General features: G+C 47.0%; 5 protein-coding genes across 5 annotated transcripts; 3 read left to right on the top strand and 2 right to left on the bottom strand.

Annotated features, from left to right (window-relative positions):
• Positions 1 to 399: 399 nt before the first annotated feature.
• On the top strand, positions 400 to 2063 carry LCB4 (sphinganine kinase lcb4; the record flags this gene model as incomplete). Its single annotated transcript, XM_049249307.1, has 3 exons — positions 400 to 501; positions 580 to 685; positions 751 to 2063. 3 exons carry the CDS (start codon positions 400 to 402, stop codon positions 2061 to 2063), a joined length of 1521 nt encoding a protein of 506 aa, XP_049111501.1.
• Positions 2064 to 3340: 1277 nt separating this feature from the next.
• KIN2 (Serine/threonine-protein kinase) lies at positions 3341 to 6249 on the bottom strand (the record flags this gene model as incomplete). The annotated part of the gene is made up of 3 exons (XM_049249306.1): positions 3341 to 5286; positions 5343 to 5970; positions 6043 to 6249. 3 exons carry the CDS (start codon positions 6247 to 6249, stop codon positions 3341 to 3343), a joined length of 2781 nt encoding a protein of 926 aa, XP_049111500.1.
• Positions 6250 to 7351: 1102 nt separating this feature from the next.
• On the top strand, positions 7352 to 9518 carry LOZ57_000197 (uncharacterized protein; the record flags this gene model as incomplete). The annotated part of the gene is made up of 2 exons (XM_049249305.1): positions 7352 to 7569; positions 7631 to 9518. The coding sequence occupies 2 exons, from the start codon at positions 7352 to 7354 to the stop codon at positions 9516 to 9518; spliced, it is 2106 nt and encodes a 701-aa protein (XP_049111499.1).
• Positions 9519 to 10167: 649 nt separating this feature from the next.
• On the bottom strand, positions 10168 to 11398 carry LOZ57_000196 (uncharacterized protein; the record flags this gene model as incomplete). The annotated part of the gene is made up of 3 exons (XM_049249304.1): positions 10168 to 10296; positions 10358 to 11143; positions 11396 to 11398. 3 exons carry the CDS (start codon positions 11396 to 11398, stop codon positions 10168 to 10170), a joined length of 918 nt encoding a protein of 305 aa, XP_049111498.1.
• Positions 11399 to 12124: 726 nt separating this feature from the next.
• LOZ57_000195 (uncharacterized protein) lies at positions 12125 to 13156 on the top strand (the record flags this gene model as incomplete). The annotated part of the gene is made up of 3 exons (XM_049249303.1): positions 12125 to 12173; positions 12243 to 12350; positions 12402 to 13156. 3 exons carry the CDS (start codon positions 12125 to 12127, stop codon positions 13154 to 13156), a joined length of 912 nt encoding a protein of 303 aa, XP_049111497.1.
• Between the last annotated feature and the right edge of the window lie 231 nt (positions 13157 to 13387).

The raw sequence follows: 13387 nt of genomic DNA, 5'->3' as shown, positions 1-13387 counted from the left end.
CTTCTCCAGTTTTCTCAGTTGCAGCCGAGCTTCTCAACACTACGTAGAAACTCACATGTGACCACGAGGCTGCCATTGTTAAAACCGCCGGGACGGACCTCGCATCTGCATCTCTTCAACACTTTTACCTTATCTAACTTCTTCGCTACATCTCAGCCTATCCCACCCTCGCGCGGGAGCATTTGGTGCTACAGTAGGATATCCCTCGAAGGGGGCTTTTGCCTCTTTCGGCTGACGTTAGCACGAAGCCCCTTCGACGGGTTGCAGGCGTCGCCATTCCTATTCAACCGCTGGTACCAAATCGAGCTTTGAAGCATCTCAAGCATTGGGAACCTGTTGTATTACGTCGCAACTCTTTAGAACTATACAAACTGCAACACCATGTTGTAAGTCGACGCGATGACTCTAGGCAGTTTTCTCGATTGCGATCGGTCTCCAGAAGGATACTCTTCGTCTGAAGAAGAGCGGGTGCGCCTCTCGGGGAAAGATGTTATTTTTAACGTGGATAAGACTGTGTCGTTGAGGCTGTCTGCAGACGCTTTGCTTATTGTCGGCAAGTCCTCCATGCCCTTTCCCTAGCAAGGCCAATTATTCGATTCACGGAGCAATCTCTCATTCTATGGTTCTGCAGATAAAGAACCACAGAAGCATGGTCCTCGCAGATGTTGCCCCTCGTTCTCGTCGTGTATGTCTGTTCACTATTTCTTACTCGTTGGAATTTGCTGATTTTTATATTTTCTCGCTTTGTAGCGCAGAAGCCACAAAGGCATATACTTCCGTATTTTTATGTTTTATGGGCGGAGGTCACCCTAGAAAAAATCACTATCAGCTACGCCGAACCTACCTCAGCGGATGATTTATCAGTTATGTCAGTTCGTTTTGAACTGGATGCCAAGGAGAAAACAAAAACTGAAAGATGGATTGAACAGCTTTTGCAATTAGCATATGGGAAAGCACAGAGGCAAAAAAGGATTAAAGTACTTATAAATCCCTTCGGCGGAAAGGGTCGAGCGAAAAAACTTTTCGACAGGGATGTTAAGCCAGTCTTCACTGCCGCCCGATGTATGGTTGACGTTCAAATGACCACACACCAAGGTCATGCTGTGGAGATTGCGCAAAACGTTAATATAGAAGCCTACGACGTAATTGCACCTGCTTCAGGAGACGGTGTCGTTCATGAGGTTTTTAACGGACTGGGCAAAAGAGTCAATGCAGGCGAAGCTCTCGCCAAAGTCGCGGTGGCCCACATTCCATGCGGGTCAGGAAATGCTATGAGCTGGAATCTTTATGGCACTGGGAGTCCGAGCATGGCTGGGCTCTGTATCGTCAAGGGTCTAAGGACCCCACTCGATCTTACATCTATATCACAGGGAGATAGAAGATCATTATCATTTTTATCGCAATCTTTCGGTATAATTGCTGAAAGCGATCTTGGAACAGAGCATATCCGTTGGATGGGGAGTGCACGTTTTACCTATGGATTCCTAGTTCGTCTTTTCGGGAAAACGTTGTATCCATGCGACCTCGCCGTCAAGGTTGAGGTTGGTGATAAACAGGGTGTGAAGGACCACTATCGAGCAAAATCAAAACAAAAACTCCCCGACGCTATCAATCAGGACAAGACCACGCCTGTAGGCCTACCGCCTCTTAAGTATGGCACCATCGCTGATCCTCTTCCTGACAATTGGGAACTTATCACACATGAAAAGATGGGCAACTTTTATGCTGGAAACATGAGTTACATGGCACCTAATACAAATTTCTTCCCTACAGCCCTTCCAAACGATGGCCTCTTAGACCTAGTAACCGTTCGCGGTGATATCTCGCTTCTAACAGCATTACAGATGCTGACTGCAGTGGACAATGGCACCTTTTTAGATATGTCTGATGTTAAAATCCAAAAAGTATCCGGTTACAGGATTATTCCCCGAACTGCAGAGGCAGGGCATATCAGCATTGACGGGGAGAAAGTACCCTTTGAACCATTCCAGGCAGAAGTGCATAGGGGACTTGGGATGGTGATCTCGAAGTCCCGCTATAAGTACGAAGCCCCCGGAGTATGATAAGCCCTGTGGTCTGTTTTCAATTTTCTCTTCTTGTTGCTGTAACACTATATCCATTTAGAGATGTCGTTTTGTTGGGTGATTCTTCTTTGTTTTTACCTCCGGCTTCAACTACCCCTGTTACAGCTCATTGGCGTTCAAGAGAAATTTCTTACTCCATGAGTAAGTTACACGGTTATTTGGCCAACAACCCCCTACATTTCCTGAGAAGTTTCCACATAACTCCTGAGACCTCTAATGTTTCTTGCGAGTTTTCTAGGTTCCAGTACTTTGGGAAACCATTCTCCACTTGTTGAATACTCTTATCTTTCCGAGAACTAAGTTACTAACTGAAGGGTACTCCTAAAAGATGCTGTCACCAGGGGTACACTCCTTGAGCGGTTTGGCTAGTGGTTACCTATTATTTTTGAAGTCTCTAGATATTCATAGAACACATTTCTGATTATATATCTTGCTTTGCAATTATTTGTGACATATCTTCTAATAGTGAAGTTCCTGATGGACGCCTGTGGAAATTCAGACTTATAGTGCCTGGAGATGTGTTTATCATTCAACTGAGTCTTGCTTTTCTACCTACGGAGCTGAGTATACGCGTTCTCAAGTAATAGCAGCGCACAACAATGAATATTAACCGAAGCTGAGTCCTGTCACTTAGGGGTATGATGAATGCCTCAGAAGGCCTGTCACATCGACTTTAAAGACGGTTGAGAGTATAAATAGTATCCAGATGTCTGCATAGGCGGCCAAGCACTTTATGTTGCTTCTCAAGCGGATGGACAGTCTGTTTTAAGTTCTGTCTGACACGCTTCCAAGGACTAAGAGCTGGCCAGCCATTTGCTTTTGACGAGGTGCTATCAAATCCATAATATGGAATCAGATAGTGAGGGGGGAGAGATTACTTAAGGGGACAATACATTTCAAAGGGGTGCCTAAGGTTGATGAAGCCTTTAAAGCTGATTGCCCACTAGCTGAAGATATCTTTGGGGATGATAATATGAAAGAAGGTAAATAGCAATGACTAGGAAGTGAGAGATCAAATATAACCCTTTCCATGATAGTAGGGTACACTGAGATCTTAGACAAAACACAGTCGCCCCGCTGGGATTGCAAAAAGCGGAAGCAACTACCACTAATAGAATAATAAATATCTTATTAGCTCCTACAAAAGATGCAAGTGCATGAAATAGAGCCAGGTTTAAATGAATCAACAATGAATAAAGTAGTTATGGTGTTAGATTAATTGCGATACGTGCATTTCATAAGAGGGTCATTTATACTCAAAGTCTTAGTGCATCAAGGATCTTTTTAGCCATCTCCCGGTATTGCCACATTCCACCAGAGACCTTCTTGAATTGAATGCCATGGAGTGAAAACAGAGGAACCTTAACAATAAGAATCTCAAATCGCAAAACAAGATTCTCACCAGTATCACTTTGGACTCTGGTTGTTGTTTCACCCAGCACACGCTCTCCAGCATTGTGTTCTTGATTGGCTGCATAATCATCAGATCCATCTGAATTGCTAACAAAGCTTTGGTCTGGATGCCGCCGGGATGACCGTGCGTGATGTTTGCCATCATCTTTGTCTTTATCTTCACGATCATGCACACGAAGACCACCAAAGCTGATACGACGACGGTGGTTAGCCGCAACTGTATCCTGATGTTCAGGGCTTGAAGGCCGAGCATAAACAATACGGTTAAGATCAATGCTGGGTGCATGTCGACAGCTGAATCCGCCCCTAATTTCAACGTATTCAACGCCGAGTTGTTTTAAGACCCTTATGATGTCAGACCGAATAAACTGCAGTGGTTTGTTACTCGTCGTAGACACGCTGAACAGGCCCTTTAGATATACAGGCTTTGTAAAATCTTCACCACCATTGCCATTTTCTACACTTGTGCCAACTTCAGCCAACTCCGCGTCTGTCTCTTCGGGCACGTTTGCCTCCCTAGCCTCTTCCCGTCGAGCTCGACGAGCCTGAATACTCTCACGCCGGGCATGGCCCAACGACTTTGTTCTTAGCGTTTGGGGTTTGTATAAAGTTCTTGCATCTGATGCTTCTGGTACTTTGGCTCTTGGAATGTTTAAGCTAGAACGATCAGAGCCGCTAGTAAGAGGCGGGTCTTGCGCGCTAGTTGGGGACAAACTATCCAATACGCCTCTTCGTATATCCCTTCGACCCCTAAAGTCTGCAGAATTCACACTGGTTGATCTGCCTAGCGAGTTGTTTGTCTTCGAGGATAACTCGTTCCGGGAGACTTCTTGTTGGGGTTGGCTCCCGCCAGGGTGAAGAGTCCCTGGGGCTGCCTCTCCACGCCGACTTCTTCTTACACTAAAACTCTTGCGTGGAGAAGGAAGACTGTCAGGCGTGTTCAGAATTGGGACTTGCTGCACATTGCCTCGCTCCTCTCGTCCTCGGTCGCGTGTTCTTCTCGTACTTAGCCGCCTAAGCAGACCCACGGCGGGGTTTTCCTTTTTGGGGGCCTGTTCAATCTGGGGCGTAATAATTGCCGGGGGTATCGCATCTGATGGCCTGGCCAAGCGAAGATTTTTGGTGGCTTCGGTAAGATCATCGTCACCATGGGTTCGAGCTCGTGGTCGTGACCGGCCACCGGCGTCCTTATCCCCTGGGATTTCATACGAATTTTGGTTCGTATGTGCTGCTTTCGGTACAGGAATGTCTGGAAATGAAACGGGTACATCACCAGGGCTATGGGGAATGGCAAGACCACCAGGGTGCAGCTCATGCTTTTCTCTGTTGAGTTTCTCCTTAACGAGGTTATATATGGAAAGGAGTGGATGATAACCATTTATAGAATCAGGGGTTTGATGCATTGTTTCTAATGAGGCATTAGAAAGTGTGTCTTTGCTAGCGGAATTTCGGCGCTTATAAAAATCGAATACACCTCTTTTCTTGTCACCCATAGGGTTAGGGCTATGTTGTTCCTTTATGCAAGCCCGAACAGCATTCTGATACTCATCCGATTCGAGTATCTTTGTAAGTTGTACCGATATGAACTCTGGCGGTCCAAAATCAAACCCTGTCATTTTGTGAATGACTTCAGAATCCAAAGGGAGCTGGAGGGGTTCACGATGTGGAAGGTGATTTTCCGGGGGGCCGTTGAAACCCTTTGTCATCCAAGGGTGGTTCATGATTTCACTTAGGCTCGCACGTTGCTTGGGGTCCGTAACAAGCATCCGAGAGATTATATGACGACAGTCTTGGAAAGAGGTATTAACAATCGCGTCAAGCCCGATACTAGAGGTGCAAACTCACCAGATGAAAGTCCTTGAGGATATTCCACTATGCCTTTCTTGATCTTTGCATGTAACTGTGGCATGCTCTGGTCATCAAAGGGAACTTTGCCACAAACAAGGACGTAAAGGACAATTCCAAAGCTCCATACATCAACCTCTGGGCCGGTATATTGTCGAGCTTGAAGGAGTTCAGGGGCAGCAAAGTACAAACTGCCACAGAAGGTCTTCAATTGACCTTTGGGGGAGAATAAGTTGCTGAGGCCAAAATCAATAATTTTGATGTCTCCTGTTTTGCTGATTAAAATGTTTTCGATCTTCAGATCTCGATGCACAATATTATTTTTATGGCAGTACTCAAGCGCGCTTGCGATTTGGCGAGCAAATTTACGAGCTTGCTTTTCTTTCAATTTTCCATGTGAAATGATGTAGTCCAGCATCTGGCCACCATTCACATACTCAAACAACATGTACCAATGGTGATTGGTTCGAACAACGTCTCGCATTCCGCATATGAAGGGGTGGTTCAGAAGCATGACTATAGCTGCTTCTCTTGCCGTCCGAATTTCCTTTGATCGATCCGCTCGTTCACTTTCACGTGTGCTTCGGTGTTCCTCGGTGGAGTGCCTAGGAATTATTTTTACCGCAGCCTACAAAACACATAGGAAAATTAATATTGAAGTAACTCCGTATTTAATGCGGTTACAAGTCATCAATCATACCTGTTCGCCAGTCTCTGTATTCTTCGCTAGTTTCACTTTCCCCATGCTCCCAGCACCAATGGTTTTACCCAAAGCCCATTGACCTGAGGATGCGGCGATTGTGGTGCGGCGTCTTGTTTGGTTAGTGATGCCAGATCCATTGGGCGGAATATGATGGGGTGCATGCCCGGGAGCGTATCCATCTGCCACTGTAGCCGTTCCGGGCATGCTGGAGGAATTCTGCGAATACGAGGGTCTAGAAGAGGAAGGGCGATAAGAGCGAGAATCCGTACGGTACGGTAAGTTGGGGTCTTGAGAGCGATCCCTGGAAGAACTGCGACGAGTATTCCCGGTGTCGGGGGGTCGTGACGAGTCGCCGTTTCGTGGGGGAAAGCTTCGATTTGGCGGCGGGCGATTGTACGCGTAGGAGCGAGAGCCTGAGCGGCTGTGCGAAGGTGAATGTTGCGAATGAGCCCCGCCGCTGCTTCGGGCTCTTTGGTGGTTGGCTAGGGGCGGGCGGTATGAATGAGAGTGGGACGCAGCGTGGTTGCGGACTACGACTGGGGAAGTCTGTGGTGCTGTTGTGGACATTGCGAAGAGGAATTGAGCGTGCTTTGAGAGACGGAGGCGCTGGAACTCGTGATGCGTTCCCGGGTCGTCGCTTGATAAGGATGGACGATCGCTAACCAGCTGGCTTGGGGGGGGCGGAGAGAGGGGAGGCCAAAACGACAGATGGGCAGAACAACAAGTCGGGTGGCGGGAGCCAAGCGCTGGAGTTCACAGCATGGCAGCCATCCACGCAGATGGCTGGAGATGGCGTGCAGGAAGAAATAAACGATGGACTCTGCAACGTTAAGATGGCCGTTCCAGCTGGGTGGCAGGAGTTGGTGTGAAGTTGGTTTGTTTGAGACACCGAAGCAGCTGGCTGGCTTGGAGGAAAGTTAAGTGGCTAGCACTGCTGGGGGGGCGGCCGTGGAGTGGCGGTCCTGCGCTGCAGTGCCGACAGTGGATCACCCACCCGCAACCAAAGCGCTCTGCAGGAGCATCGACGTTTCTGAAGCGGAGGATCTCGACGCCTTCACACCCGCCTCGCGAGCGATCGACGGCTGTCGTTCTCGAGCCTCGACGGGCTCTGTTTGCAGCGTTTGCACTGGCCACCACGTGACGGCCCGCAAGTCCGTGCAGGCGTGTCTTCGCTCACGGCTGCTCTGCGGATTGCAGGGACGATGCCATCTGTCGGTTCTGGATCGCGTGGGTAACGTTTGGTCCCGTGGGATATCGGGCAGTTAACTAACTATAGCCGCACACGTACAGAGTACAGATGCGCGCAATGTCTAGAATGCCTTTCAAACGATCTCGAGATCTATTTGAAGACGAGCCACAGCACCAGCAGTCGTCTCAGTTTGTTTTCTACGGTACCCCCCTCCCTGTCACGGACCGTCAGTCACGCGACGATGGCTCCTACGTACCGATCTGGAAACAGGAGGTGACTGATGAGCGTGGCCGGAAACGATTGCATGGCGCATTTACTGGTGGTTTTAGCGCAGGGTCTGTTTTCAGGGTTTTTCTCCGCGAGTGTCTACGCAGAGCACTAAACAAATTTTAACAGGTACTTTAATACTGTGGGTTCAAAAGAGGGATGGAGCCCTTCCGCCTTTATCTCATCTCGTCAGGACCGCGCAAAGGACAAGCCCCAGCCAGTACAGCAGCGGCCTGAGGATTTCATGGACGCAGAAGATCTTCAAGAGGCAGAAGATGCGCGTAAACTGCACACTGCGGAAGACTTCGTTGGCTTTGGCTCTACTGCGACTGATCATCGACAGGCGGGCTTGATAAATATTTCCAAGATACGTGGAGACACAATGGGCGCGAAGCTCCTAAAACGAATGGGCTGGAGAGAAGGCCAGGGAATTGGTCCAAAAGTGCGGCGAAAAGCTGACTTGGGTGTTGAAGGGGATTCGACCGACCAAACTTTTCTTTTTGCTCCTGAAAATCCGCCGTTAGTGTCTTTGACTAAAAAGAAGGACTATGTGGGAATTGGCTTTGACACTAAGGCCAGTCTAGAAGCACCTTTGAATTGTGAAGGTGACCTGGCAGATGGCAATAGTGGCGTGCTACATGTCTCCAATATCATGAAACCGAGGTCAAATAAGTTCGCGGGCAAAAAGCAGAAGCCCTTAAGGCGGGGGGGATTTGGCGTCGGTGTTCTAAATGACACTGGCTCAGATAATGATGATCCTTATGAAATGGGACCGCAGCTGCTATGTAATAGAGTCCTGGAGGATCGGAAAGGGAAGTCGTCCAAACCCGTTATCAAATCTTCAAACCCCCTTCTAGAGAGCAAACCTGTTTTTATTCGAAAAAAAGCAGATGCAAACAAACAAAAATTGGGCTTTCGAAAATGCCATGACGGTCGTCTTCCAATTGATGGCTTCTCACTTGGAACTTGTATGTCGGAAGTTTCTCTACCCTTAGACATGAATAAATATACCCCTCCTAAAATACCCAAAGATTGGGCATCCTCTAAGGAGCAAATTTCGACAATTGACCCTGCTGCTTACGTTTCTGTCGTTGACGCGGCGAAATCTTCGTCTCTTGACCCAAGATCGAGAGCTACTATTCTTGGGGCAGCCGAGCTTCCTGGAAAGTCTGTATTTGATTTTATCACCCCAGAGAGTCGCGAGAAGTTGGCTAAAGCCACCGGCCGTACCGATCTGCCGCCTGCTCTTGGAGAAACACCTCCGGAAGGGTTTGAAGTATCTGAGTCCCAAAAACAAAAAGAGCTCTGGAATCTTGTGCCGCACCTTGGCAAAGGCATCGCAATACAGGCACTGAGCCGTGGCATAGGAGGTTGGATGCCCTACGCTGAAGATGAATCTAAACGTGCTCGCTATCGTGCATTTTTAGAAGTCCAAGCAGGGATCACAGATACACTCCCGCCTCGAGCCCCAGGCGCTTCGACAAAGGACTGGGTTACTGAACTTCATGAATTTTCTAGGGCAGCAGAAGTCTTCAAACCCATATCGGGTCTCATGGCTTCACGTTTTACATCATCCACATCCAACGTCTTTCAGTCATCACAGGCTGGTAATGATCCATTACTAAAAACACCAGTTACAACACCTAAAGATCCTGCTGAAGCTGCGGCTAGACTTGGGATATATGGTCCGATGACTCGTTCAGTCCTACGGTTTTCGCCCACACGCCTCCTTTACAAACGATTCAATATTCCCACTACCCCTGTTAGGACAGATGCTGGAAATGCTACTAGTCCTACCCGTGATGTACCTCCAAAATCTGTCGATAAGCGTAATGCTGCGCTTCTCTCCAAAAACAGTATGATCAAATTGATGGCAGAGCCCAAAGCGAACCCATTGCCAGAGTCCAGAACTACCAAAATAGATCCCAATCATAACGAGGCCTTGGAGGCTGCTCGCCCAGAGGATGCTGTGTTCAAAGCAATCTTTGGTAGTGATGATGAGGACGGCGCACTGTGACTGGCGTTCCTGGCACCGGCTTTCAAAGAAGACCTCCACTTTGCCTATATGATGCTTTGCCTCCAGAGACCCGTTTTATATAATATGCAACACTGGGTACTTTAGACGGTCATGTGCTCAATATACATACGTATTTACCCATGTACTCAATTAACATGATAAAGCAGGAAAATTATCATGGGAAATACCAGCAATTTGGATCGTTCATGATATTTACAACATATGGAGCACATCAATAGCCAAGACAGGGTAGTATTCTGTCGCAGTTAATTATCTCAACAACGAAAGAACGAAATCAAATAGAATATCAAACGGCTAGGAAGAGGACGCCCAAAACACCCACGCTAGCTCCCGACGGAAGACGATGAGGCCCTATCTGCGCTGAATTTAGCCGGAAGAAATGAAAAGGCTCAAGTGCACAAGTTAGATTAGATACGCAGACAAATCGCATACCAGGTAGATGGCTTGGCGTGAAATGGCACATTTAAAGTTAAATATCGCACCAGGGCAAGATGCCATGCAAAAATCCTAGGAAATTGAAGACGTCAAGAGGCAAAGTTAAGGCAAGTTCGTCGAGTGGAATTAGGTGGATGGTGGACGAAAACAGACGAATCGGACTAGGGGAGTGACGAGAATGTGTCAAAGAACTTTACTGAGGGCGATGGATGACAAGTGCGTTGACAACATGGCCTTCTTTCCAACCTTGAACGAGCAGACTTTCGTTTTCTTTCAAAATCTTCCCCAAGTAGGCGATTCGAAGCCGGAAAATTCTCGCAAGCTATACACTCGATACTCAGTACTATCAGTGCAAGTTCTGTAAGTGTACATTTGATACGTACCCCTATCTCCGTCTCTATTTTTTTTACTAGCGTACCAACTGACTGTTCTTTGCTGATGGGAATTTCAAGATCTGGGCCATCTCGATCGCTAAGTCTCGCACGAACCCTGATAGTATCTCGTTCGCTTTTCTTCCCTTTTTCTTCATGTCTGCTCTCACCAACTTCCTCTATCTCATAGTCGGAATCCATATCCACCCCTAGCTTGCTATTTGTCTGTTCATCATCGGCTTCAATTCTTTCATTGTCTTCGCCATCAGCTACTATGTTTGTAGGGTCGGAAACAATGACATGAGGTAATCTATATAGAGCACCATTTTCATCGTAGCAACCATCGCAAAAATCTCCAGTCGGAACGGTGACTCCAGCAGCATCGATAACGCCTTGTGCAGTAGCAATATCACCAGATCTCACGAGGGAGACAGCTAGTTGTAAAGCTGCCCAAACCTCTGGTTTACCAGTCACCCGAGTTTCAAAGAATTCTTTTCGTTCACGCGCAATTTCAGGTTTCGACCAAAGCCGGCGCTTGCTATGCCACACATGAGGATGGATGGGTTGGTTATAATGTTCGCTTAAAGGAATCAATTGGCGGCGGCGTCGATCTGATTGTGATGGATAAGGAGTAGATGCATCTGACGCGTGGCGAGATAAGGAATGACGACGGGCTAAGGGGTTTGAGGAAGTGTTTTCAGTAGTTGAATTAATCGCTCTCGACGAATCGCTATGCTGGTCACGGTCGCCGTTAGTGGGATACGGCGAGCCGGGAGCATCTCGTGATAGGCAGCAGCCCTATAATTTAATCAAGCGAATGTCAGAAAAAAGGTGACACGCATGCCGTGCAAGCTGGAAGTAGAAAGATCCAAGTTGCCGGGAGAGCATTTGGTGACCCGACGCGCCAACCTCAAAATGCCCCAAAGAAGTTTGGTATCTCATCATGCTGTTCCACCAAAGACTAAACACAAAAAACAAAATAGAGACATCCCATCTTTTCCCCTGCCCGGGAGGTTGAATTCGACGCCGCGTGCAGATCATTCCACTCACCATAGCTCATGATGCAGTGGCACCTTTTTTACGCTTCTGGTCAGCTTGACATAGCAATATAATAGCAATAGATGAAATGATAGGCCACGTAATTTGGAGCAGTCCTGGGAACGATGTTGAGCGTGAGAAAGCCTGCGAGTTGACTTGAAGCAGCAACGCAAGTGTGGGGAAACGTGCCGGATATTTCATTGCGCCGAGACTCAAGCAAACGCTGCAAACATATTCCTATCAAACATCCACCGCTAAGGATCAAGAGAGGATCTGAAGCCAGTTAATCGGAGAGAATATTCAGGCATCATTGCTTTTTGTTCATGGGTGCTTGCATTATTACTGCAGAATACTCCGTACGGAGTACTCTCTATGGTGTATGCTCCAGTTCCAAAACATGGGTGGTTGTTGATAGGCTGAATGACAAATTTTAACCACATTTAATCCGGTATTACCACTAGTCATAGGTCAGTGAACTCTATAGATCCTACCTCCGTACTCCGTACGGAGTATGGATTAGGTAATGCATGTTCTTTCTCGGAAAAAATACATCAGCCGTGCCCAGCCAACTACCAAACCAAGGGGCCACCCAGGAAACTGTTGGAAGGTTTTTTTGAGTTTTGGAGGCTATCTGAGAATTTTATACTCCATACTCCATTGTCTGTCCAGAGAACGGACTAACTTACTGTACCTGTTTGACCCGACCCCTTTATTTTCCCACCTCTAACTGCGTCGTCTAGAATGGAAGGTTTACAGAATTCCCCCTTTCTCAGGGAGCTATCGTCGAGTGGTTAGTTTCACTTTTGTCTCCCAATATCAATCGAGCTCTCAATTCCTTCCTAATATTCCCGAATTCCAGACCGACGAACACGCGATGAAGCACTTGACTCTTTAACGCTGTTTCTTAAAAGTCGCCGCGACTTACAATTGAATGATCTTTTAAAGATATGGAAAGGCTTGTTCTTTTGTATGTTGGAAGCTTGATTAGGCCTTCTATAGAATATTAACAAAACGCAAGGCATGTACCACTGCGACCGGCCCGTAAACCAACAAAACCTCTCGCGCTCCTTATCATATACACTAGTACCAAAATTGCCGGACCAGATTTTACAGCCCTTTCTCCGCGCATTCTGGATTACAATGTCTCGAGATTTTCACTCACTAGATCGACTAAGACTGGACAAGTACCTCTTTCTGCTACGCTGCTATGTAGGCGTCGCTCTTGGAATTTTCATTAAAAAGGGTATTGAAAATACAAAGGCGAGGAATAGTGCATCAGCAAATGGAAGCGATGCAACAAACTCTCGGAAGGGCAGAAAAAGAAAAAGAGCTGAGAAAAATGAAGAATTAGACGACTGGGTAGAACTAAAACATTTTCTTGATATGCTTGAGGAAGGCCCACTGTGCCCCGTGAATTTTGATGGCACAGAGACCAACCCTCTCGTGATGCCAAAAGGCCCGGATGGTATCCGATATCATATCATGGATATTTGGCTTGACGAGATTGAAAAATACGTCATCAGCTCAGTCGATCATAAAGATGATGAAATCGAAAAATATATACCAACATTGACCCCGGAAAAGAGTATCCCAATGGAGTTGCTGCTCCGCCCCATTGAGCGAATAAAAGCGAAAAGCCTCAACAAAACAGCTCGCAAAAGAGCCATAGAGACCCTTGGTGACGAACGGTTAGTAAAGTGGGGTGTTAAAGCGAAAGAGAGTAGTGTAGAGCCCGATGATGAAGAGGAAGAATGGGGTGGAATAGACTATTGAATTTTCTCTTTTGGTTCAATATTGAGGCTGACTATATGGCATATTCCGATGTCTACTGTGCTTTATATACACTTCCCAAAAACAATGAAAGCTCCTATAACCATTTTACAAGCTGATTTACTCTTCAACAACTTACAGACTTTTTATTTTCACCTTGTTGGTGCTCCCATGCCCTTCCCAACCCCTTTATTTATTTCATCCGGATGGACTGTATTGTATATGCAATAGTCT

The sequence above is a fragment of the Ophidiomyces ophidiicola genome (genome assembly GCF_022830035.1).
Source record: "Ophidiomyces ophidiicola strain CBS 122913 chromosome Unknown scaffold_1, whole genome shotgun sequence".
In the NCBI taxonomy this organism is placed as follows: domain Eukaryota; kingdom Fungi; phylum Ascomycota; class Eurotiomycetes; order Onygenales; family Onygenaceae; genus Ophidiomyces; species Ophidiomyces ophidiicola.
This window is presented reverse-complemented; position numbering and strand designations above follow the sequence as displayed.